The sequence below is a fragment of the Aulostomus chinensis genome, chromosome 20 (assembly GCF_037954235.1).
Source record: "Aulostomus chinensis isolate RoL2024-O1b breed Wild chromosome 20, RoL_Achi_v1.0, whole genome shotgun sequence".
NCBI lineage: Eukaryota > Metazoa > Chordata > Actinopteri > Syngnathiformes > Aulostomidae > Aulostomus > Aulostomus chinensis.
In genome coordinates, this window is record NC_141339.1 from 3,242,402 (window position 1) to 3,267,589 (window position 25,188).

The following is a 25,188-nucleotide window of genomic DNA, read 5'->3' on the forward strand; positions in this document are numbered from 1 at the left end:
GTCCATTTGGACCCTGGGATGAATGGCGTTTGATGGCGTTGTCATGGTACCGTTCCTTCACATGTGCTTGAGTTGTCGAGGTTTCTCTGTCTCCTGGTGTGTAAACCCACAGGCCCGTGATAGCAGTGGCATTAAAATAGTTGTTCGGTTCATTTCTAACTGCTCTCTCCATGTCTTCTCTCCTCTGCCCACAGGAACCAGCCAAAGGTTGGTGCTAAACTTAACCCTGGTTGAGATCATTCAAATGGATCATCCAGAAACGAGTGCATTTTTATGTTGTGGATCTAAATGTCACCTCTCGCTCCGTGTAGGTTTTCGCCTACGATCACTGTTTCTGGTCCATGGATGAATCTCAGATAGACAAGTTCGCAGGTTCGTAAAATTCTCTGTCTGTCACTGTGTTTCATACTCTGCTGCATATGTGTGTGTGTGTGTGTGTGTGTGTGTGTGTGTGTGCTCTGTTTTTAGCTGCGCTGCCTGGTGAGTCATTTCTGAAACTTATCTCCTGAGAGATTGTTTCCTGATGTTCTGAACTATTTCTGGAGTCAAAGAAAGGGGCTGTTTCAGGGGAGAGATTACATTTTAGATTGGCTCTGTGCTCCTGCATATCTTAAACTGCTAGAACAATAATGCACCTCCCAGGTTTCTTAGCAGTGCGGGGGTCTCTGATAATTCAGTGTCCGATGTACTGAATCTGAGCAGAATGCCCTCCGTGTCTATTCTGAGCCATGTTTGTGTTTTAGGAGAGGGAACAATAAGTCATGCAAAATCTGTGAAGACACCCAGAAAAATGTTGTTGCTGGCTGCGGTTTCTCCCGCCTCTGTGCAATCTGGCCATCTTCAGAGGTGTGTGTTGTCTGATGTCCTTGCAGGTCAAGAAGTAGTGTTCCAGTGCCTCGGAGAGAGTCTGCTGGATAATGCCTTCCTGGGCTACAACGCCTGCATCTTTGCATACGGACAGACGGGTAACGTTCAACCACCCACCAGCAGGAGTCACTGAGGTCTCTCCGCTCTGCTAAAATATACATGCAACACTTTTGTTTGCACTCCAGTTTTTCAAGAGTTCAGGCAAAAAGTCTAAGATTTCTCATTCGCACACTGAAACTTTCTACCTCACAAATTTTGTTTGCAAATGTGTGGGTTTTTTTTTAACCTGCCCGCCGGTCCGCCTTTTTTCCCGAAGCGCCTGACTCACACGGATGTGCGATGGGTTCTTTTTTTTGTTCACGAATGTGTTGAAACCCCTCTTGGTGAGCTCTCTCTCTCTCTCGGGGGACCGGTGTGGCGCCTCGGTGTGTTGATTAAACGGCAGGATTACCGCACTGATCGGCCCTCACACTAGCTGGCCTTCTGCCACGCATCGGAACAGGGGGATGGAAACGACAAAATTCCAGAGAACCTCCTCCTTTAATTCCCCCAAATAAAAGGTCTGAGGGGGTTTTGGACTTTTGTGAAACAGTGAATGCTCAGACTGGGAGACGTTACCTTTGCCCAGCAAGTTCTGAGGTAGCGAACGGTGGACCGATGTCTCTGCTGACGCCGTCCGTCTGGTGGCAACATGGCTGGTAACAATAGCAACAGATACGTGGGGACCAATGAGGAGACCAAAATATTCCTCGCACTCATTCTTGAAATGAAGAAGCATGGTAATGCACGTGTTGCCAGGGCGACCACTTGTGTTGCGTCCGGTTCGTCACCTGTGCGTCTTCTACGTGTTACAACAGCCATGCTCGTGCGCGTCATTGTGGGGATCTCTTTCATGCCTTGATGGATTCATGAGGTTTCATTGTTTAACTTCCACGTGGGCGTCTGATCGTGTCTGGTTTGCCGTTGACGTTCGCACAGTTCACTTGTGTTTCAACTTCCCTGGTTAAACCATGACCTCGGCCTCTCACCGCAGCTCTGTGGTCCGCCTCAAACAAACCCCAGCGGCCTCTCTCAGACAGCTCAGTTTGTTTGAGCGGGTGAAAAAGCTCATCCCAGCGCCAAATCAGGGCCAGCTGGTTTGTTTCCAAGGGAACCCTGGTGTGGTTGGTTTAGATGTGAAAGGGAAGGGAACCAAAAACCGTTCATGTCTTTGGCTCACATCCGGTTGACGGTGCTCCTGAGACACACCAGTTTTCATTGTATCACGTGTGTTACCTCGCTGTGAGACGGCGAGGAGGAGGAGGAGGAGGAGGAGGAGGAGGAGGGGCTGTGAGATTTTTTTCTAATTGTATTGAAAGCTCATAAAAAGGCAAGTAGACGATACATTGTTGTGATAAAGGGAATTTTTTTCTCCTTCCAAATACTGGTTTTCATATCTGCTCAGAAAATCCAGTTTCAGTTTGTCTGCGGTCTTGGAGGCTTTTTCCCGTCTATGTGAACTGGTCCAGGTGGGAATACTGGGCCTCGCTCACTGATGAACCACAGCGCTCCACCTCATAAAGGCTGGAACTGTGTGTGTCAGCAAGCAATTCAATAAACTTTTTATGTTTTGTTTTTGAAGATGTCTCTCATCGCAGTCTGCCTCTCAGACACTTACTTCTCATTATTATTCTGCTGTGTTCATTTTCCGACGGAGACATGAAAGCTGGAGAAGCAGTTTTTTGCGCTCCTTTCATTTCCAGCCCTGCTGCTGTCTCTCAGAGTCATTAGCAGTACTCTGTAACGGAGCGAAGTAACTGAAGTATCCTGACAGAGCAGCAAGAGACCTCTCCTGTCACACTTCAGCTGGAAGTGGGAATAGTGTCTTTTTAAAGCACACAAATGTAATTAAGAGGGGAAAAATTCCAGAATTCAGCATGACTCCGTCTGTAATTCCGCTCAACTTTTGGACTCGAGTGTCGCGCCTGCGTGTGTCCAGGCTCGGGGAAGTCGTACACCATGATGGGTTCGTCGGAGCAGCCTGGTCTGATCCCCCGGCTCTGCAGCTCCCTGTTCAGCCGGATCGTGCAGGAGGCCCGCGAGGGGGAGAGCTTTACCGTGGAGGTCTCCTACATGGAGATTTACAACGAGAAGGTCCGAGACCTGCTGGACCCCAAAGGGTGAGGGAAAACAAGGCCTGGGGTCATATTTCACTCTGTCAGTCACCACCGTCCACATCCTACATGAAGACCTGCTGTGCTGTTTTATGAGTGTTTCATGATGGATCAACAGTTTCCTGGTGTAGAAGAGAACTACCTGTAACAGTCACTTGTGTTTGCAGAAACCGACAAGCGCTGAGGGTGAGAGAGCACAAGGTTCTGGGGCCGTATGTGGACGGACTGTCTCGGCTGGCGGTGGCCAGCTACAAGGTACCCAGGGGTGACACTCAGACACTCGCCACAGAGAGTGGTAATATCGCTCATGTATACGACCGTATCAAATTACTTCTGTGCTCTTTTGTTTTGGCCTCTTTCATTACACCGTGTTGCCGGGGGAAAACGTTATTTCACAGACGAGATGTGTGTTTGCGTTGTCTGTGATAGGACATCGAGTCTCTGATGTCAGAGGGAAATAAATCTCGCACTGTGGCGGCCACAAACATGAACGAGGAGAGCAGCAGATCCCATGCTGTGTTCAACATCATCCTCACACACACACTCATGGACCTGCAGTCTGGGGTAAGACACACACACACACACGTGCGCGGGCACACACACACATTCACACATTCACACACACTCTGCAGTATCTAACAGGTTCCTGGTGAAAAGATAAAGCTCTTATCACACCAGACAGTTTGTGTATTTCTTTCTCTGGGCAGTGCTTTTATTGTTTTATCCTGCCAACTCTTTCCTCTTTCCAAATAAAGGCAAAAGATGAGAGAATATCTCTTGTGAGATGTTGTTGATTCATTGTCCATCAAATTGCTAGTTTGCTTTGCTTTTGATTGTGTGTTTTATCTCTTGAATACATTTTCTTGCATTCTCTTTGGAGGTAATATTTTCAGTAAGTCAGACTGCGGGATGACGCAGAGGTACCCGCAGGACAATTTTCCTGAAAGTTGGTGGGGGTGGGGGGGGGTGTGGGGGGGGATGGGGGTTTAGCAGCTCAGTTGAACTACAATAAACATAGATTTTGTTTTTTTGTTTTATAATAAATGAATCTCTAGAATTGCAGCAGATGTAACCAAGCGTTCTAATGCAGCTGTTGGAAAGATGGAGTGTTAACGTGTGTGTGTGTGTGTGTGTGTGTGTGTGTGTGTGTGTGTGTGTGTGTGTTTGCGCTCACTTCCAGACAAGCGGGGAGAAGGTTAGCAAGCTGAGTCTGGTGGATCTGGCGGGCAGTGAGCGAGCTGCCAAGACTGGAGCAGCGGGGGAGAGACTGAAAGAAGGCAGCAACATCAATAAGTCAGTTAACAGAAATTAAAAATTCACCCCAGTACAAGACACAAAGCCTTTAGCCAAACAGTCGTCATTCCAGAGGCTGATTTGAGTGAGCCAGTACAGCACTCCGCTCCGCTCTCGGTACTGGAGACGGTGTTTTAACCCTGGGCGACCGGTGATGGCTTTAATTCTCCTGTTCCTCCCCTACAGGTCTCTCAGCACTCTGGGTTTGGTCATCTCGGCCTTGGCTGACCAGGGTGCCGGGAGGAACCGGAGCAAGTTTGTTCCATACAGGGACTCGGTGCTCACCTGGCTGCTTAAGGTAACGACCAAAACAGAAGAATGAACAGGAGAAAGATGTGTGTTTCTGGTTGTGATTATATAGCTGATGAACAGGTTTCCATTGTTTTGTTTTGTTTTTGGTCTGGTAACATAAAACCACAAATTGCACCTTAAAACTGCAGATAGTAATGCTCTGATTGTATCCAAGGGCCTCGCAGGTTCAGGGGGGGGGGCTCTTACAAATGAACATTCTGGTTGATAGCGGAGGGAGAGAAAGTAATGAACGGGGAAGTATTAGATTACAGTCAGTAAAATGTGAGCAGAGCACAAGTGCAGCGCTGCGTTCTGTTGAGAACCTCATGGTCCCCACCTTTGCTAAGAGAGAGAGAGAGTGTGTGTGTGTGTGCACCTTGAAAACCTCCACATTTACTTCCCACCAGACGGATAAAGACACGGACACTTCAGCTGATGATGTCACTGGTTTGATGTCGCCATGATAACGTACAGATACCCCCCCCCCCCCCCCCCCACGCTCTCATGCTGCTCAGCAGAATGTAGCAGCTCAAGCAGATCAGAACTCCCTCCATGTTGGTGGCAAGTGAACGAGAACTTCATACACAACTCGTACTGTGCTTTGTTTATGAAACTGGACGTCTGAGTAACAAATTACCTGATGAGCTTTTTGAATATTTTACCGATTTGTTTTCGATATCCCTGCTCAGAGGGAAATGGCTCTTATTGCCAGTTTTGAGGATTTATCTTGTCTTCAATTTGACTCCGAGCAGTGCAGTAATGGGCTTTAACTTGGCTTTTAAAAACTCACAGAAACTCTGAGGCTGCGTGTACTCGCTCATACTCTTCGCTCCGGGTTCCACGCCTTTAGAAAGCTCTCACTGAGCTAAAAGCTGTTTGTACCTGCAGGACAGTTTGGGAGGGAACAGCCGCACCGCCATGATCGCCACCATCAGCCCAGCAGCAGACAATTACGACGAGACGCTGTCCACGCTGCGTTACGCCGACAGAGCCAAGAATATCGTCAACCACGCTGTGGTCAACGAAGACCCCAACGCCAGGATCATCAGAGAGCTGCGAGAGGAAGTGGAGAAACTGAGGGAGCAGCTCACCGAGGCCGAGGTCTCTATACATCTAGCTCGTAAAAACCAATGAGAACTTCTTGTGTAGACTTGTGGACGTTTTGTTGAATACTTTTGGTTTCCTGTAGTTTTTGTGATCAACCATTAATGCAACTTGTGTCCCTCTCAGTCCATGAAGGCTCCTGAGCTGAAGGATCGACTGGAGGAGTCTGAGAAACTGATCCAAGAGATGACCGTTACCTGGGAGGACAAACTCAGGAAGACTGAGGCTATCGCCCAGGTAACACGCACACACACACGCATACACACACACACACACACACATACACACACGCACACGCTCAGTACAAAAAGTACCAAATATAGGAAGGCAACTCACACACAGGTGATAGTGGGACTCGTGTCTTCACATGTATTCAGAGAGTCACGTGGCTCATCCGTGTGGGACAGCAGGGGGTTGAGAGATGATTATTCTCTCCTACCATGAGAAGTGCAAAACCTTTCAGGAAAAGGCGAGCAAAGCGTGTTATTATGACACCACAGAGCCTTTTTGTCCGGACAGCACTGGAAAGGAAAGGTGGGGGACACAATTGCGGTTGTTTCGGGTGTGTGGGCCGAGCAGGTTAACAACATTTATTACGCACATCGGCGTTAGAGACGTGTCTGTGGGGCCTCTCTGATCACATGACGTTTGTTCTCCATGTTTGGTTGAAAACCAAATTAAAAATGCAGATTTCGACGCAGCTCCTCTACAGATCCGACCCAGCAGCGCGAAAGGGAACTTTTCAAACTACACTCATATTTTCATCCGCGTTTGCGCACTGGAGGCACACAACTGAATTCATCTCATTTAATTCTGAGTTTTGTCAGTGAGGAAGCCATTTTTACTGCCTTCTCAGCTCCTCAGTCCAGCAGGTGAATGACAGGAGCTGTTGAATGTGTCTGTGGCAGGAGCGCCAGAGGCAGCTGGAGAGCCTCGGCATTTCCCTGCAGTCGTCTGGCATCCGAGTGGTGGACGACAAGTGTTTCCTGGTCAACCTGAACGCTGATCCCGCCCTGAACGAGCTGCTGGTCTACTACCTGAAGGTAGCGCAACCCCGACGGCTGAGCGTGACGCGGCTGAGTGGCGTTCACGTGGTTTAATGCGTCTGTCCCGCTCAGGGTCAGAGGCCCTACGTCCTCCGTCCTCGTTACCTCAGTTACAGCTTGAGTGAATTCTTTAGTAACTGCTCATCAAGGACCAACAGATTAGACTCTGGTGTCAAAGGTCAAGTTCACTTTGCACCAAATGCATTTTTGGCCATAAACCCCACAAGGTAACACTCGAAATGTGACATTTAACACACATATATATATTTAACACATACATAACAGGCTTATTTTCTCTTTAGTTCCTCTTCAAATTGAAAAAAGTCCCCTATTACAGACTGCCAGAGGCTCAGGAGTCGGTTGCAGGAAGAACAGTCGATTTATTTCCTTCCAGAAGCGTCCAGTTTAGGTTTGATCAGGAGGCCATCCTCTTCAGCCGCCTCCTCTTCCTCTGCCTCTTCCCTCCACAAACCTTCAGATTTTACTGATATTGAGCTTCAGGCTCTTGACGCTGCACCATGTGATGATGTTCTCCCTCAGTACTCCAGGCGTGTTCTCAAACTTCAATTTTTCTCCATAAAATGATTCACTATGATCATGTGACCAGTCATTTGAATGTTTTTTTTTAAATGATGTATTCCATGTATGTCCTGTGTCCAGGAGCACACGCGTGTGGGCTCAGCCAACTCCCAGGACATCCAGCTGTGTGGCATGGCCATCCAGGCCGAGCACTGCGTCATCGACATCAATGAGAACAACAGCGTGGTGCTCACTCCTCACCGCAACGCGCGGTAGGCCCCGTCCATTCTAGTCCGTTCAGCACGTTGCTGCAGTTTTTGATTGTGTCCCCTGGACCCCTTATGTCTTTAGACGCGACACCAAAGAGAAATTATGCTCCACCTGAGTCGTGGAGAGTCTCATCTGCTGGGGAAGGAGGGCATTGTTTCAGGTTTTCTTGAGCTGCCGCGATGATGCCTTTTTCAAGGCCTGCGCTCAGCCCCGTGGGACTGACTCTCTCCTCCTGTGGCTGTTTGTTGTGTCTAATCCAGTCAAAGTAGGCACCAGTGAGAAGTTTGCCCCGAAGGATTTCTGGCAGGAGGTTCCGTCTAGGAAAAAATTGTGGTTCAGGTTAAAGTAGAACCTTTCACGATGGCAAAGTATAAATTGGTGTGTCTAATAGTGGACTTTCCCTTGCTGTGAACTTTGGCCTGTTTCTCACCTCCCAGTTGTATTTGTGTGTGTGTACAGTATGATGACCTGTCATTTCAATTGTCCCCGTCTTTGTTTATGACTCTGTAGAACATGTGTGAACGGTAATGTGGTCACCAGTCCGGTGCAGCTTAGTCACGGAGATCGAATCCTGTGGGGGAACAACCACTTCTTCAGGTCTGTGTGCTTTTATTTGTCTCTGTCTCATTTACGTGTCATCACAAACTCTTCATTCTGGCACTTCCTGTTCTACACTACCTCTTTATTGTGTCATCTGTACACAACTATTACCTGCTCACACACACACACACACACACACACACACACACACACACACACACACACACACACACACACACACACACACAGGATCAACCTGCCCAGGCATTTGGTCCGTGTGGGCGGTGAGGAGGAGGAGGGCAGCACTGAAATGAAGACCTGTTTGAGCTCCGACCGGCTGGAGGTGGACTTTGATGCATCCAGCGACGTCTCCAGCGAGCTGAGCTTCGGCTATGAGTTCGCTCAGGCTGAAGTCATGATGAAAGGCATGGGCAACAACGGTGAGGGAGGCCGGAAGGCTGCGCTGCATCGCCTAAACACTCTCTCTGCTCTATGTGTGGGTTTATTTTCTATGCTGCGTATTTATCTGTGAAGGGTCGCGGGGGGCGGGGGCTGGAGCTGGAGCCAGCTGATGTTGATTGAGAGGCAGGGTTCATCCTGGACGGGTCACCAGTCCGTCACAGGGCCATCAGGAGCCATTAGTGGTTCAGTGTCTTGCTCAAGGACACTTGGACATGGTCACTGGGGGAAGTGAGGATCGAACCAGCATGCAAGGAGCTTCCTCTTGTCACGTCTTTAGGTTTGCAGTGACGGTGCATCGTTCAACAACTGACGCACTGAACTGCACTCAAGTTTAGGAAATTAGGATCTTAAAAGCTAAAAAGATTATTTTTCCCGCTGAGATGTTTCTATTCTTCGGGAAAGAGACGTTCTAAAGGTTGTTTTCTGCGCTGACTGCCAGAGCTGGTGATGTCTGGAGCCGAGCTGATCCACCTTTGTCCCCCATCGGGAAGAAACGTCAGCAGTGGTTAGGAGCGTTCATGTGAGTGGACTGCTTAGCATCTGCCAGGCCGCTACTCATGGTATGAGAGCTGCCGACTGGCGTAACCAGCTTGCAACGATGCGTGAAGGTGCATTCTGGGATGTGAGAAACACGTCTACACGGCAGCCGTCGCTGTTAGCATGCACGCTAACGTTTAGCTCATTGCACAACTGCAGAAACTCCAGCTTGTTTTTTCTGACCAAGTAAAACGGTGGTAGTGATAAGAAGTTTTTAATAGTTATTCTGTTTATTACTTAACTACGATCTATCAAGCTGTAGAGAGAAGTCCTGTTACTGCATCAAGCTATTTTGTTTTGTCTTTGTCGTCGGAATGTGTTTTTTTCAGGTTTAAAAGATTTTATTCATATTATCATGTTGTCTTCATTGGTGCTGAAGATCTCTCAACGTCTTCTCAACAACTTGTGCAGTATAATTTCCATCCAGACCCCAACAACTGTGTTGTAATTCTAAAAGTTCCATATTTTCCCTATTATCTCCTGTGTCTTCCATCAAGTTGCTGACTGACTGCAAACTAAAAGAGAGATAATGAGGTAAATTTTGGACTCGCGGCGGCGTCATGTTTCTGTTCGTGGTCAGTCACATGGCGCCGACGGGGCAAGGACCTTATGTTCCTTCCTCATCCCCGTGACGGACACACAAGATGCCGCCGCGTCACGTGGTCTCGCCAACCTTCATGACTTCATTTCCCAGCATCAGAGACGCACACACGAGGAAGTTCCTGACCAAGACGCCGCTTGATGAACTGGCGCTGGGTCACGATGGCGTAATAAGATGAGTGATGACTTCCTCCTCCTCCTCAGACCCCCTGCAGTCAGTGTTACAGACCCTGGAGAGGCAGCATGAGGAGGAGAAGCGCTGTGCCCTGGAGCGTCAGAGGCAGATGTACGAGCTGGAGCTGCAGCAGCTTCGACGCCGACTCACTCCTGAGAAACCCCCCCACCTCTTAGAAGTCACAGGATTGCCCCCCAGTGATGCTGCCTCCACTTCAGCTCCGGGCTCCCATAAACGCATGCGGCGCTGGAGCGAGGACAGGTGAGACGCAGCAGAATGATGAGTAGTTTCATCTTTAAAGAGATCCTGGGGGCTTTGCACACCTCACCTGCTGTTTGTGTGTTTCAGAGAGGCGATGATGACTCGCAGCTTGCGGCGTCTCAGGGAGCAGATAGTTCGAGCCAACCTGTTGGCTCAGGAGGCCGGATTCATCGCAGAGGAGCTCAGCAAGAGGACGGAGTACCTGGTCACCCTGCAGATACCTGCTGCTAACCTGGACGCTAACAGGAAGGTAAAGAGGAGTGGCTGAGTGAGAAACGGCGTTCACATGTGTTGCTTCCTCTTGATGTTGATGAAGAACAAAAAGTAGTGATGAAAAGCCGCAGGAGCCAAATCTAGCCGTGAACATTCCTACAGCAGTGCTACGCCTCACATTCATCACTCCGCCTTTCCTCCGTAGCGTGATGCGGTGCTGAGCGAGCCGGCCATCCAGGTGCGCCGGAAAGGCAAAGGGAAGCAGATCTGGGCTCTGGAGAAGATGGAGAATCGGCTGGTGGACATGAGGGAGCTCTACCAGGAGTGGAAGGACTTTGACGAAGACAACGCTGTGAGTGGGGGGACGAAGACACAACAATCAACTTAAAATTGATCAGACGATGTGTAGAACAGGCTCCAGCCTCGTTGGTCGTACACCCAAACACAGAGGTCCGCCCTGAAGTTTGGTTCTCTTCTCTAACCCAGGTGATGCGGTCCTACTTCAAGCGTGCAGATCCGTTCTTCGACGAGCAGGAGAACCACAGTCTGATTGGTGTGGCCAACGTTTTTCTAGCCTGTCTGTTCCACGACGTCAAACTGCAGTACGCCGTCCCCATCATCAACCAGAAGGGAGAGGTAGAGACCCGCTCAGACTCACATGAATGTTAAATGCTAAATTCAAGCAGTGGGTATTTTTTATTATTATTATCATTATTATTATTATTATTATTATTATTATTCAACTGTTGAGACCAAAAGGCTGTGCGTGCGTGCGTGTGTGTGTGTGCGTGTGTGTGTGCGTGCGTGTGTGCGTGCGTGTGTGTGTGTGTGTGCACGCGCGTGCATACGGGCGGGCGTGTGTGTGCGTGCGTGCGTGCGTGCGTGCGTGCGTGTGTGTGTGTGTGTTAGGTGGCTGGTCGGCTGCATGTGGAGGTGTGGCGAGGAACAGAAGACTCGGAGGAGGAAGGTTCAGGACAGGCCGACACTTGGTTGAGCAGCACAGACGGAGATTCTCAGGAACGGAAACTGGAGTGTGTGGTGAGTGAGCAACACACCACTCAGTTATTAATGAGCCAAATCCAGGAAGATGTTCTGTCAAACCTGAGCCATATCCTCTCCCCCACTGACATGGGAGTCAGGATCCTGCACAGAGTCGATGTTCAGTCTAAGTGAGTGTAACTTCAGATTAAAATATTGCCAGAGGGGGAACAGTTCCACATTAATAATAGATCAGGCTTTCCAACTCACTGTACTGTGAAATGTGACAAGTTTAATAACTCCTCCTGGGTTCTCTCTCTCTTTCTCTCTGATGATTCTTCAGTCAAAGGCACTTTTACCGCCTTCAAAAAAAAAAAAACTTGACTTCAGGAGGGAGCCGAACTGAAACCCAAATGAAATCTCTACTTTGTTCTTTTCCTCAGGTGAAAATCCTGCAGGCCACCGGTCTCCCTCGCCACCTCTCCAACTTCGTCTTCTGCCAGTATCACTTCTGGGGGCAGGAGGGGCCGGTGTTCATCGCCCCAGAGGTGGAGGCATCCAGCTCCTCATCGTCCTCCAGGGACCCTCAGTGCACCGTCGTCTTTGACAGCTCCAAGGTAACCTGACCAGAGACACAGGTGCTGTCAGGTATTTCCTGTCACCGTTTGCAGCAAATGATAAAATCAACTTGAATTATTCATCATCTACACAGCAAGTAAACAACAAAGTGAGCGATCAAAGAGCGCCGAGTGAATGGTGAATGGAAAAACTTCCTCAAAACATCTCATTTTTGATCTCTACAGGAGCTGTCGGTCCCAGTGTCAGAGGACTTTGTGGAGTTCTTGGCGGAGGGGGCCGTAGCCATCGAAGTGTACGGCCACAAACAGGCCAATCATCGCAGGAACCTGGCTCTGTGGGACCTGGGCGTCATTCAGGCCAAGACTCGATCGCTTCGAGAGAGGTGACACACGTCTAAATTAACACACCAAGAATTAAAAGCAGCACAACTGTTGTAACTAACACGCTGAAGCAGTTTGAAATCTGGAATCTGTCAGGTCATCAAAGTACTGCTGCTGAGGGGGGTTGAATGTGGGGATCGTAGGCCCGCAGCCCATCAGCAGCTCTGCTGCCAACGTCTCAGCCTTCACCAGGACGGAGCCTTCAGCTGCGAGGTCCATGTTCCTGTTGGCAGCTGAGGCTTTTGTTCTGAAGCAGACCCGCGGCCCATTCAAGTGATCTATAAGCATAGTGCAAGCTGGCGCCTGGTCCTGCTCAAGCCTCGTTGCTTCCTTCAAGTCAGTGCATATGACACCTACACGCCAAGCGCCCTCGCCCTTTAACTAGCAAATGAGCCTGCGCTCCACCTGTGCTGGCAGATGCTTCAGTGTGTTAATGGGGCTGGTCTGGCACGACCATTGGCTGCCTCCTCCTAGACCTGCTACACCTCCTCCCAGGCCTGCTACACCTCCTCCCGGGCCTGCTACACCTCCTCCCAGGCCTGCTACACCTCCTCCCAGGCCTGCTATACCTCCTCCCAGGCCTGCTATACCTCCTCCCGGGCCTGCTACACCTCCTCCCAGGCCTGCTACACCTCCTCCCAGGCCTGCTACACCTCCTCCCAGGCCTGCTATACCTCCTCCCAGGCCTGCCTCACCTCTGATGGCTTCGGTAGTTTCCTGCTGCTCCTGTAGACATCCCTGCTCGCCTACACCCGATGCACCAAGACACCCGTTTCTTCAGAAGAGAAGCGCTTGCTTCTCCCCAGCTGAAGTGCGTGCGCCACTGAAGTAGCAACACGCCAGTCCTGGCACACCCAGGGCTTTGACGGGAACGACACATCCATTTGGTTAGAGTGACGTCACACCTGAAACACACCTATGGATAATTAGGTGTCTAATGATGGCCTCTTTGCACCGCGGTCCGTGTGCTGATTATGTGCCCCCTTGATACCAAAATTAAGCTGAACACATCCAGAATGCATAGCACCTCCCGCCAACCGCCAGGCGCCACAGGTCGCCAGGGCCCCTTTAGTCTGGATCCGAGAGCTGCCTCAGATGTGGAATGCCAGCAAATCACAGCAAAGTCGCTGGATTAAAAACGGAGCTGGTGTGGAACAGCACCATGAAGGTGATGGAGGAAGGAACACCAGGCCCTCCACTCCACATGTGAGCCGTCTGTTTGAAGGCAGCTCAGAGCAGAAAGACCGACCCATCACGTTTACTCAGCGTAGAATACGAGCTCTGGAGCTCCCCACTGGAAAGTTCACCGTTCCTCCCTCTATCAGGCTTTTCAACAACGCTGCTCGAGGCTGCGGGGCGGTGCAGTAGCTCCACTGAGGTTTCCTGCTGCGTGGCTGCAATATTTGTTACGTGTAATATGGCGTTTATGTGCGCAGCGTGTGTGCTTCCAAGACCAACCTCCCCACGAGGACGGTGAAGTGCATCATGTGGTAAAGCCCCCAGCCCTGCGTGTGACCTCAGGACGCGTCACTGGCGATGTGTTCAGGTGCCTCACAAGATGTTTTCAAGAAACCTCAATGAGAGAATTTGAACTTTTTCCCTTTTTAAAATGATGATTAATTAATAATCCAAATATTTGTCTTCCAGACGGTGTGAAGTTTATTGGTCGGCTGTTTGTCTGGTTTCTGGTTTAAAAAAAAAAAGGTTTTTACCTGGTGACTTGTTGTTCTGCTTGTTGCACAACTTTTATTTTTTTAATTTTGTGTTTCCCAGATGGAGTGAGGTGACTCGCCGGCTGGAGCTGTGGGTGCAGCTGATGGAGCTGAACGAAGCAGGAGAGTTCGCAGCTGTGGAGGTCGTTCCCGCTAAGGACGTACGCACTGGAGGAATCTTTCAACTCAGACAGGTATCACGGAACGCCGATCTGACCTGGAATGTTTGCAGCTTCCGTGAGGAACACATTTACAGGAAGAACTCGTACTAATTTTACTTTCCATCACGATACCCCTCATGTAAATCCACTCCTATCAGGGTCAGTCCCATCGGGTCCAGGTGGAGGTGCGGCCGGTGCCAGACTCTGGCACCATGCCCCTCATCTCTCTGTCCATCCTGTCTGTGTCCATCGGAGACGTGAAGGTCCATCAGGCGCGTCTCCCTAAAGGCAGAGATCCACAATGGGTGAGCAGAAATGAGGTCGTCAGCCATGACGTGAACACCTCTGACAGGGGAAGTGAAACTCGCTCATTATCTCGTTATGATTCATCATGGAACCTGAAGATGGAAGCAAGAACAAGAGTAGAGCAGCGATGACAATTCTCAAATAGTTCTGGTCCTGATAGTAGGGTGTCAGAACTTACAGGTACCGGGCTGGTCCTGATAGTAGGGTGTCAGAACTTACAGGCACCGGGCTGGTTCTGATAGTAGGGTGTCAGAACTTACAGGCACCGGGCTGGTTCTGATAGTAGGGTGTCAGAACTTACAGGCACCGGGCTGGTCCTGATAGTAGGGTGTCAGAACTTACAGGTACCGGGCTGGTCCTGATAGTAGGGTGGTAGAACTTACAGGTACCGGGCTGGTCCTGATAGTAGGGTGTCAGAACTTACAGGCACCGGGCTGGTCCTGATGGTAGGGTGTCAGAACTTACAGGTACCGGGCTGGTCCTGATAGTAGGGTGTCAGAACTTACAGGTACTGGGCTGGTCCTGATAGTAGGGTGTCAGAACTTACAGGCACCGGGCTGGTCCTGATGGTAGGGTGTCAGAACTTACAGGTACCGGGCTGGTCCTGATAGTAGGGTGTCAGAACTTACAGGTACTGGGCTGGTCCTGATGGTAGGGTGTCAGAACTTACAGGCACCGGGCTGGTCCTGATGGTAGGGTGTCAGAACTTACAGGCACCGGGCTGGTCCTGATGGTAGGGTGCCAGAACTTACAGGTACCGGGCTGGTCCTGATAGTAGGGTGTCAGAACTTACAGGTACTGGGCTGGTCCTGATAGTAGGGTGTCAGAACTTACAGGTACCGGGCTGGTCCTGATAGTAGGGTGTCAGAACTTACAGGTACCGGGCTGGTCCTGATAGTAGGGTGTCAGAACTTACAGGTACCGGGCTGGTCCTGATAGTAGGGTGTCAGAACTTACAGGTACCAGGCTGGTCCTGATAAATAGAATGTCAGAACTTACAGGTACCAGGCTGGTCCTGATAAATAGAATGTCAGAACTTACAGGTACTAGGCTGCGTAGCTGCAAACGGGTCGGAGCGCCCATGCTGAGCATCGTCCTCGGATGCAAGGACAGTGAGCATCAGAACTGGACCATGGTGCAGTTTAAGAAGGTGGTCTGGTCTGATGAATCACATGATCATTGGTGTGTGTCTCCTAGCAGGAGTTGCTGAGTTTGTGTATGAAGTTTTCATGAATGAACTTCCTGTCTGGATGTGATGTCAGTGGTTGTTTCCTGTCACTGTTGAAAAACTTCTCTCCGATCTTAATTTTCAGGGGGAGGATGAAGAAATGGACAGTTACCAGGTAAGTCTATGAGCAGGAATATGGCTGCCTCTCCTCCTTAATGGCCCCTCTTTATATTCATCATTGTGTTTATTTTGTCGATTTCTTTTTCTCTCCCTCCTTTTACTTATTTACTTATCCCTCTTCTACCCACAATACACACACACACACACACACACACACACACACATATATCGAGTAATTTGATCCATTTGTGTCCATTGCCCTCTTTTATTTTTGTATTTTAGTTATAAATTGATTTTGTAAAAGAAGATAAGAGCATGCACCTAAACAATGGAAGTGTGTGTGTGTGTGTGTGTGTGTGTGTGTGTGTGTAGGAGGTGGATCTGGAGAGGTTGAGGGAACAATGGCTGGTCACACTTACTCAGAGGCAGGAGTACCTGGACCAGCAGCTGCAGAAGATCGTGTCCAAATCAGGTGAACCTGAGGATCAAAGCAGACTGGAACGTCCCCTGTAACCACGATTGATTATAGATCATCTGATTGGAACAGAGGAGTTTTGGCTTTGACTTCCTGTCTTAAGTTGGATGGTACAAGCTGGTCTGCTTTGTTAAACTTTATAAATGTTCAAATAAAACAGAGCCAGGGATGTTTGAGTTCATTTGATGAATCGGTCAGGAAGACTTTATGATCGATCGTTTTCCCATCATTCAGTAGAGAACATTCTATTTTCAAATACATCGTATATTAGTCTTAACAATTGATGTAAGTTTTATCCAACAAACTTTATATTTTCTAAATTTAGACTTCCAGAATATACAGTTCATGAATCTCTGTATATATTACATTTAATCCAGAACATGAAGTACACGATAATCCAGTTTTTAAGATACTTTATTAAATCAGATTTATTAAATCAAATCAGATTTATACTCAGTTCTCTTCTATCTCTTCATATTTAGTGCCAACCCTGAAATCCACCGTTTTACTAAAAATTAATTCTGACTTGTGTCCATTATGATGAGTGCCCACAAGCTGAGGTGATGACCTCACGTCGTACTTTGTTGTGCCGGGGATGATCTGACACACAGTCTTCCAAATTTTATTTTATTTGATACATTTAAAAGATACACAGAAAAGTGTGTTGCAGGTGAGGTCCAGTCTCACAATTCCCTCTTGGCGTTCGTTCACCAGATAAATCAGAGGACGACGTTGAGAGAGAGTCTCAGCTGCTGGAGTGTCGCCTGACGCTGACTGAAGAGCGCAACGCTGTCCTGGTGCCGTCAGCTGGAAGTGGCATCCCTGGAGCACCGGTAGAGAGGTGTGTGTGTGTGTGTGTGTGTGTGTGTGTGTGTGTGTGTGTGAACACTAAGGTGATTTTATTGCCCAGGTACGTGATGTTTTATATTCAAACGTTGGAGAGCCGTTAAATGTTGACATTCAAACACTTCCGTCATCATGTCAGCTGGTGGTGTCAACCTGCCAAACAACAGCAATCCCAAAACACAAGCTGTAGCTTCCGTGTCGGTGACTAGACGCTGCTCTCTCTCTGCAGGGTTCCTGTCGCCGGAATGGAAACCCACATTCCCGTCCTGTTCCTGGATCTCAGTGGTACGTTGCCCCCACCATCATCTGTGTTCAGGGTTTACTCTCTAAACCAAGCAAACCTCTTCCTCCTGCCGTTTCGTTTCGCCACAGCCGATGATTTCCAGTCGAACCTCTCAGCACCGCTGGCTGGAGGACTGGACGCTTTACTTGGTGGAGAGGATGATGACGACTTTTTTGACCTTCATATCGTCAAACACTTTGATTCCGAGGTAAGGTGACCCTCCTCACTTTTGGGAGGAGACTGATGGAGAGAATCTCTTAACCGCTAGTTTAAATGTGGTCCAGGTGAAGGTGGAGGCGTCCTGGGACTCGACAGTTCACGAGTGCCCCCAGCTGAGCCGTGCAGCATCGGCGGAGCAGAGAGTCTACCTGACAGTCCGAGTGGTGGTACAGCTGAGCCACCCGGCTTACATGCAGCTGGTCCTCAGGAAACGCATCTGCGTCAACGTCGCCAGGAGACAGGTGGGGGACCAGGACACACGTTTGCCCCCCGCGTCCCATTCGTCACACACATCAGTCGACTTCATGTGTGTTTTTGTGTGTCAGGGTTTTGCTCAGAGTCTACTGAAGAGAATGTCCCAGCGCAGCACCATCCCCGGCTGTGGCGTCACCTTCGAAATAGTCTCTAACATACCAGGGGTAAGCGTCTGTCACTCAAGAGCAGGTGTCTTTGGATTGTAGGGAACTAGAGAGCTGCACAGGTGAACAGGTTACAGATTAGTTTCGATTTAACCTCATTTTAGGGTGAATTATCACGTTAATGTTTGACCTGAATGTGGTGTCTGAGATGTTATAATTTAGAGCGCCCTGCCACTTAGGTCTCTGCTGTTCTGCCAGGATATCCACGGTCCTGAGGACAGGGAGATGCTGGCCCGACTGGCCGCCAGCACTGACGACAACCAGTCAGCTGACAGTGAGGCTGCCATTGAGAAATACCTGCGCAGCGTCCTGGCGGTGGAGAACATTCTGACTCTGGACAGGCTGAGACAGGTTGGGAGGGGCTACTGGGGTTGGTTGAATGGACTGATGCATCAGCTGTCAGCCATGGGCTCGTTTAGAGCTGATAACTAACATGCAAGCTCAAATGAAAGGTGTGTTTTTTATGTATAGGAGGAAATATTTGTGGGGGGGGGGGGGGTACCTGCGCTATGGGGTGGCATCAGAGGGGAGCCGTGCATCTCTACTGCACAAGCATTCTTTCTGTAACCATACCAGAACAATAGAAATCCCATGATGTCACTCATCATATTAAAAACCAACTGTGTCAGCATTTTTAATTGAACATTTAGAACAATAGCAAATGCAAACCTCCTGTTGGCACCATTAAAGCATAAATAGCAAAGTGTGTGTGTGTGTGTGTGTGTGTGTGTGTGTGTGTGTGTGTGTGTGTGTGTGTGTGTAGGAAGTGGCAGTGAGGGAACAGCTGGCAGTCAAAGGAAAAGCTCCCAGACGTTGCCTCAGCTCTCCAAACATCAACCCAGTAAGTGAAATGAAGTCAAGTTAACCTCCCTCACTGGTGCATTAACCTCCCTCACTGGTGCATTAACCTCACCTCACTGGTGCATTAACCTCCCTCACTGGTGCATTAACCTCACCTCACTGGTGCATTAACCTCACCTCACTGGTGCATTAACCTCCCTCACTGGTGCATTAACCTCACCTCACTGGTGCATTAACCTCCCTCACTGGTGCATTAACCTCACCTCACTGGTGCATTAACCTCACCTCACTGCTGTATTAACCTCCCTCACTGGTGCATTAACCTCCCTCACTGGTGCATTAACCTCCCCCACTGGTGTATTAACCTCACCCCACTGGTGCATTAACCTCACCTCACTGGTGTATTAACCTCACCTCACTGGTGCATTAACCTCACCTCACTGGTGCATTAACCTCACCTCACTGGTGCATTAACCTCCCTCACTGGTGCATTAACCTCACCTCACTGGTGCATTAACCTCACCTCACTGGTGCATTAACCTCACCTCACTGGTGCATTAACCTCACCTCACTGGTGCATTAACCTCACCTCACTGGTGCATTAACCTCACCTCACTGGTGCATTAACCTCCCCCACTGGTGTATTAACCTCACCCCACTGGTGCATTAACCTCACCTCACTGGTGTATTAACCTCACCTCACTGGTGCATTAACCTCCCTCACTGGTGCATTAACCTCCCTCACTGGTGCATTAACCTCACCTCACTGGTGCATTAACCTCCCTCACTGGTGCATTAACCTCCCCCACTGGTGCATTAACCTCACCCCACTGGTGCATTAACCTCACCCCACTGGTGTATTAACCTCACCCCACTGGTGCATTAACCTCACCCCACTGGTGCATTAACCTCACCTCACTGGTGCATTAACCTCACCTCACTGGTGCATTAACCTCACCTCACTGGTGCATTAACCTCACCCCACTGGTGTATTAACCTCACCCCACTGGTGCATTAACCTCACCTCACTGGTGCATTAACCTCCCTCACTGGTGCATTAACCTCACCTCACTGGTGTATTAACCTCCCCCACTGGTGCATTAACCTCCCTCACTGGTGCATTAACCTCACCTCACTGGTGCATTAACCTCCCCCACTGGTGTATTAACCTCCCTCACTGGTGCATTAACCTCCCCCACTGGTGCATTAACCTCACCCCACTGGTGCATTAACCTCACCCCACTGGTGTATTAACCTCACCCCACTGGTGCATTAACCTCACCCCACTGGTGCATTAACCTCACCTCACTGGTGCATTAACCTCCCCCACTGGTGTATTAACCTCACCCCACTGGTGTATTAACCTCACCTCACTGGTGCATTAACCTCACCTCACTGGTGCATTAACCTCACCCCACTGGTGTATTAACCTCACCCCACTGGTGCATTAACCTCACCCCACTGGTGTATTAACCTCACCTCACTGGTGCATTAACCTCACCTCACTGGTGCATTAACCTCACCCCACTGGTGTATTAACCTCACCCCACTGGTGTATTAACCTCACCCCACTGGTGTATTAACCTCACCCCACTGGTGTATTAACCTCACCTCACTGGTGCATTAACCTCACCTCACTGGTGCATTAACCTCACCTCACTGGTGCATTAACCTCACCCCACTGGTGTATTAACCTCACCCCACTGGTGCATTAACCTCACCTCACTGGTGCATTAACCTCCCTCACTGGTGCATTAACCTCCCCCACTGGTGTATTAACCTCACCCCACTGGTGCATTAACCTCACCTCACTGGTGCATTAACCTCCCCCACTGGTGCATTAACCTCACCCCACTGGTGCATTAACCTCACCCCACTGGTGCATTAACCTCCCTCACTGGTGTATTAACCTCACCCCACTGGTGCATTAACCTCACCTCACTGGTGCATTAACCTCCCCCACTGGTGCATTAACCTCACCCCACTGGTGCATTAACCTCACCTCACTGCTGTATTAACCTCCCTCACTGGTGCATTAACCTCACCTCACTGCTGTATTAACCTCCCCCACTGGTGCATTAACCTCACCCCACTGGTGCATTAACCTCACCTCACTGCTGTATTAACCTCACCTCACTGCTGTATTAACCTCACCTCACTGCTGTATTAACCTCACCTCACTGCTGTATTAACCTCCCTCACTGGTGCATTAACCTCACCTCACTGCTGTATTAACCTCCCCCACTGGTGCATTAACCTCACCCCACTGGTGCATTAACCTCACCTCACTGCTGTATTAACCTCACCTCACTGCTGTATTAACCTCACCTCACTGCTGTATTAACCTCACCTCACTGCTGTATTAACCTCACCTCACTGCTGTATTAACCTCCCTCACTGGTGTATTAACCTCACCTCACTAACATCCTGCCTCCGTCTTGCCTCCAACTCTCTAACCAGCTGTCAGCCAGCAATCTGGACCTCTTCTCCTCCTCACATAAGCTCAATGACTTCAAGGTGAGAGATGTGACACGTCTTCTAACCCTCCCAGTGTCATTCATGTGTTGTGCACATTTTTTCTTTATCATTCATAAGATCCTCTTCACAGTGGCCTCTGTTAAAGAAGTACTTCTGAGAAGATGCAGTAATACTGCTCGTTTTTGGCTGAATTGAAACAGATCTTAGTAATCATCAAAGACATCGAAAGCTCCGAAGGCGTTACTGAATGTGAATTAGGCTGAAACCAGTCCAAGAGGCCGCAGCAGTCGAGTGGGTGGAGATATTACACAGGTCTTTAGCACCTGCTCATATGAACTTAAACACAAGTACATTTAAGACTTCCCTGCAGAACTCCCAATGTGAACAACTGCAATTCTCAAATCACAGGACGATGCAATATTTGTTAAAGGCCAATTCTGTCTAAAAAACCCTGTTAAAGTAAATATTTTGGCGCTACAGCGACGTCTTTTCTACTCGATATCTGCTACAGACCCATTTGTTCAATACAGAACCCTAAAAAAAATTCCATTAACATTTTGACAGCTAATTAAAAAAAATCAGAAAAATTCTGTAAAATATTAACATTCTAATACAGCAAATCATATCCCATTATTAGTATAAAAAAAATCGTAATAACTGTTTTTTCCTGCTGCACTACAGACAGAAGTGATAAATCCATGCCATCATTTCTGCTTTCCTTACATCACCAATTTAAAATTCAAATTGTTGAGAAGAAAATTGATTTAAGTGTTGAATGAAAGAGTTGACATCAGTCAAGATTTCTGGTCACCAATAGATGCTGTGTGTGTGTGTGTGTGTGTGCGTGCGTGCGTGCGTGCGTGCGCGTGTGCGTGTGTGTGTGTGCAGGGCTGGGAGAGCCACCAGGACCTCTCTGCGGTACCTCCCCCCTCCAGACGCACGATGCCCAGCTCCATATCCCAGAACCTGAACCCAGAGTCAGGTTGGACTGACAGCACCTCCGTTGTTTACTCAGCTGTCTCTCTCTCTCTCTCTCTTGCTCTCTCTCTCTTCTCCCTGCTCGCTGCATGATGCCTGCAGCTCCTTCTCAAGTGCTTGACTCAGTAGCCAACTGTCGTTTAGCCCCGGCTTTCTATTTGGCTCTCTTTGTTTTCATGTGTGCGAGCACATCTCTTTACTTCCTTTGTTCCTACCTCAAAAACATTTTCCTTCCTTCCTCCTCTTGTCCTCCCTATCCCCCCGAACTCTCCCTCTGTGTATTCAGGCTTTGCTGCATCTTATCTCTCACCAGTTAAGGCCGTGCCCAGGCTCCTGAAGTCGCTGCTTCCTGGTGGGAAGGACGATCCTGGAGAACAGACGTCTGTCCCCCAGCAGGTACCGTCTCCTCAGCCTGTGTACACTTCTCCTCCATCATCTTATCAGGAATTTATATGCATCTCTGCAGCCTGGTCGTAAATATCCCCTCCTCTCAGCTACAGCTATTTCCCTCGTTGTCATGGACACAGAAAGATATATTTTATTAAATAAGCGGTTTCCAAGAATGGCCAAATGTGGTACCTGCAAACGTAAGCCAGTCTGCAGTGAGGGTGAATGATTTACACCACATAGACAAAAGCATTTAGACCCAGTGTCATCAGGTAGGAAGTGCTTCGTCATCTTCATCAGCAGACAACGACGATGATGACGATGATGATGATGATGATGATGATTACTCGGCTGCTAACTGAGTTGTGTTGTGTAATGAAACCGTTGCGTTGTAGCATCAACGATCAGCAGACACTGACGAGCTGAAGTCTGATTCAAGGCTTTAAACCTACAAACGGTTCAGTTCTTTTCTGATCCATCACTCACTCCCTCCGCTACACCCCCACCACCCCTCACTCCACCCACCACCACCCCTCACTCCACCCCCACTACCCCTCACTCCACCCACCACCACCCCTCACTCCACCACCACTACCCCTCACTCCACCCTCCCTACCTCCCTTTTTTATTGTATGTTTTTATTAAGATAAATACTGGCCTTTTTTACTTAGCTGTGTGTGCACGCGTGTGCTTGTGTGTGTGTGTGTGTGTGTGTGTGTGTATGTGTGTGTGTGTGTATGTGTGTGTGTGTGTGTGTGTGTGTGTGTTTGTGTGTGTATGTGTGTGTGTGTGTATGTGTGTGTGTGTGTGTGTGTGTGTGTGTCTGTGTCTGTGTCTGTGTCTCAAGTATTTTAGAGTGAAGAGGAAGCAAGGAAGTGCAGCTGGGAAAAAGCATTTCAAAGATGTATAATAAATCGATACTGTTGACAGTTTAGATTAAAACATCAGTGGAATCACAGTAAGATCACACCAGCAGCAGGTTAGGAATACAAAGTCATCTCCGGTATAAATGATTGACGTTCTATAGTGTGTGTGTGTGTGTGTGTGTGTGTGTGTGTGTGAGAGAGAGAGAGAGAGAGAGAGAGAGAGAGAGACAGAGCCCCCTGAGGGTGAATGAGGTGCAGGTGAATCTCTTCATCCCTGCTCTTTTTCCCCTCCTCACCCTCACCAGGAGTCTGCAGCGTTTCACCGCGGTGAAACACAACTGGATCTGATTTGACTGATTAGCAGCTTCAGCCAGGGAGGGAAGCTCATCAGGGAAATCAAGTGCCGCTGCGTTCAGATGGAGTGGAAACTCGTCAGACCTCGTCGTGGCGTTGTTTGAGGCCACCGTCCTAATTAGCGCCTCACGCCGCCTGGCACAGATGTTTACGGAGGTCATCACAAAAACAAAAGCCTCCAGCATGGAGAATATTAGCAGGCTGTCAGGGAACATGTACATTGCGTTAGAGCGTGAACTTCAGGGCTGCACATAGCGGCATCCTCAGACCTGAGGCGCTCCGTAGACATGTCAGAGTGATGATCTCTTCAATTACTGGAACGTATCGCATCCTTAATTACTGGTTAGTCTCAGTGGTGTCCAACAAACCCACAACTGGAAATAATGAATACGCTTTGTTCCATCCTCCTCTGAGCCAGACAAGAAGATGGATTCTCTTCTCTCCTCTGTGCCGAGACCCCCCACACACCAGCTGACTGCGAGTTAGCTTAGCACAATGAGTGGTACTTCATGGGCAGGTTAGCATACGTCTGTCTTGCCCACTCAGCTTCCAGCACAGCTTCTCTGTGTGTTCTGGTTCAACTGGATCAGGTTCTGGCTGTCTGGATGGATGTCCAACAGCAGTCCTCAGCCTCTCCGACAAAGTCCACTATGCTCAGTCACAGCTGTCAGTCCTCTCCTCTTCAAAAAGGGTTTTGTTGGCCACAGTTACAAGGGTTCTGTTGAGGTGCTGCGTCAAATCACTGCGCCAAGTTGAGAAAGTAGTTCCAGCTACATGTCAGATTTTAAAAGTTGAATGTCTTGACGTTGTAATCTATTTCATAGCAAATTCACTGTAATACTTTGAATTATTAATGCTATCAATGCAGGCAAAGACTTTTGGAAAAGCTGAGCGACGCTAACACTTCCCACTCTCTACTATTCATTGTGCTAAGCTAACTAGCAAGTGTCTCCGCTCTTTGATGCAGCACAGAGGAGGGAAGGGTATCCATCTTCTCTCTAACTCCTCTTCAGGAGGGCGCAAGACAGGAAGCAGGAAGCTACGACTCACACTGTTTTGTTTCTGTGAGTCACAGCTCACAGATGTCAAACACATACGTGCAAAGCCGTTGGTGGTTCATCGATGGACCGTGAATATTAACGTCATAAAGAAATCCCTGTAGCTCCAGAACTTAGAGAATGATGACACTCACTCAGCCATCAGAGTGAGCAGGAGCTGCCGACAGCCGGGGCACGTTACCGGTTTATGTGGCCAAATAAATGTCTCCATGAATTGCCTACAAGTCCAAGGCGGTTATGTACTTTAACCCCCAGCATGAAAGTAAGAAAACAAAGACGAGCAGAATGT

The 25,188-nt window shown here is 49.0% G+C and overlaps 1 protein-coding gene across 4 annotated transcripts in view; it reads left to right on the top strand.

Annotated features, from left to right (window-relative positions):
- The window catches only part of LOC147242230 (kinesin-like protein KIF13B), a 36,825-nt gene that overhangs the window by 6,663 nt on the left and 4,974 nt on the right, over positions 1-25,188 (top strand). The window contains exons 4-38 of one of the 4 annotated variants that reach the window (XM_086189630.1): positions 195-207; positions 312-372; positions 873-965; positions 2,846-3,026; positions 3,188-3,275; positions 3,450-3,584; positions 4,201-4,313; positions 4,500-4,611; positions 5,493-5,705; positions 5,835-5,945; positions 6,617-6,751; positions 7,415-7,545; positions 8,054-8,140; positions 8,333-8,523; positions 9,887-10,118; positions 10,206-10,368; positions 10,537-10,683; positions 10,818-10,967; positions 11,241-11,369; positions 11,753-11,926; positions 12,113-12,270; positions 14,042-14,174; positions 14,300-14,446; positions 15,761-15,790; positions 16,108-16,207; positions 16,925-17,051; positions 17,286-17,341; positions 17,429-17,547; positions 17,624-17,800; positions 17,885-17,977; positions 18,176-18,328; positions 18,741-18,818; positions 21,239-21,295; positions 22,145-22,238; positions 22,521-22,630. In XM_086189630.1, the coding sequence (XP_086045756.1) occupies positions 195-207; positions 312-372; positions 873-965; positions 2,846-3,026; positions 3,188-3,275; positions 3,450-3,584; positions 4,201-4,313; positions 4,500-4,611; positions 5,493-5,705; positions 5,835-5,945; positions 6,617-6,751; positions 7,415-7,545; positions 8,054-8,140; positions 8,333-8,523; positions 9,887-10,118; positions 10,206-10,368; positions 10,537-10,683; positions 10,818-10,967; positions 11,241-11,369; positions 11,753-11,926; positions 12,113-12,270; positions 14,042-14,174; positions 14,300-14,446; positions 15,761-15,790; positions 16,108-16,207; positions 16,925-17,051; positions 17,286-17,341; positions 17,429-17,547; positions 17,624-17,800; positions 17,885-17,977; positions 18,176-18,328; positions 18,741-18,818; positions 21,239-21,295; positions 22,145-22,238; positions 22,521-22,630 (4,291 nt within the window). The remainder of the gene's footprint in view (positions 1-194; positions 208-311; positions 373-872; positions 966-2,845; positions 3,027-3,187; positions 3,276-3,449; positions 3,585-4,200; positions 4,314-4,499; positions 4,612-5,492; positions 5,706-5,834; positions 5,946-6,616; positions 6,752-7,414; positions 7,546-8,053; positions 8,141-8,332; positions 8,524-9,886; positions 10,119-10,205; positions 10,369-10,536; positions 10,684-10,817; positions 10,968-11,240; positions 11,370-11,752; positions 11,927-12,112; positions 12,271-14,041; positions 14,175-14,299; positions 14,447-15,760; positions 15,791-16,107; positions 16,208-16,924; positions 17,052-17,285; positions 17,342-17,428; positions 17,548-17,623; positions 17,801-17,884; positions 17,978-18,175; positions 18,329-18,740; positions 18,819-21,238; positions 21,296-22,144; positions 22,239-22,520; positions 22,631-25,188) is intronic. The other 3 variants (XM_086189631.1, XM_086189632.1, XM_086189634.1) reach the window with 3 other exon arrangements.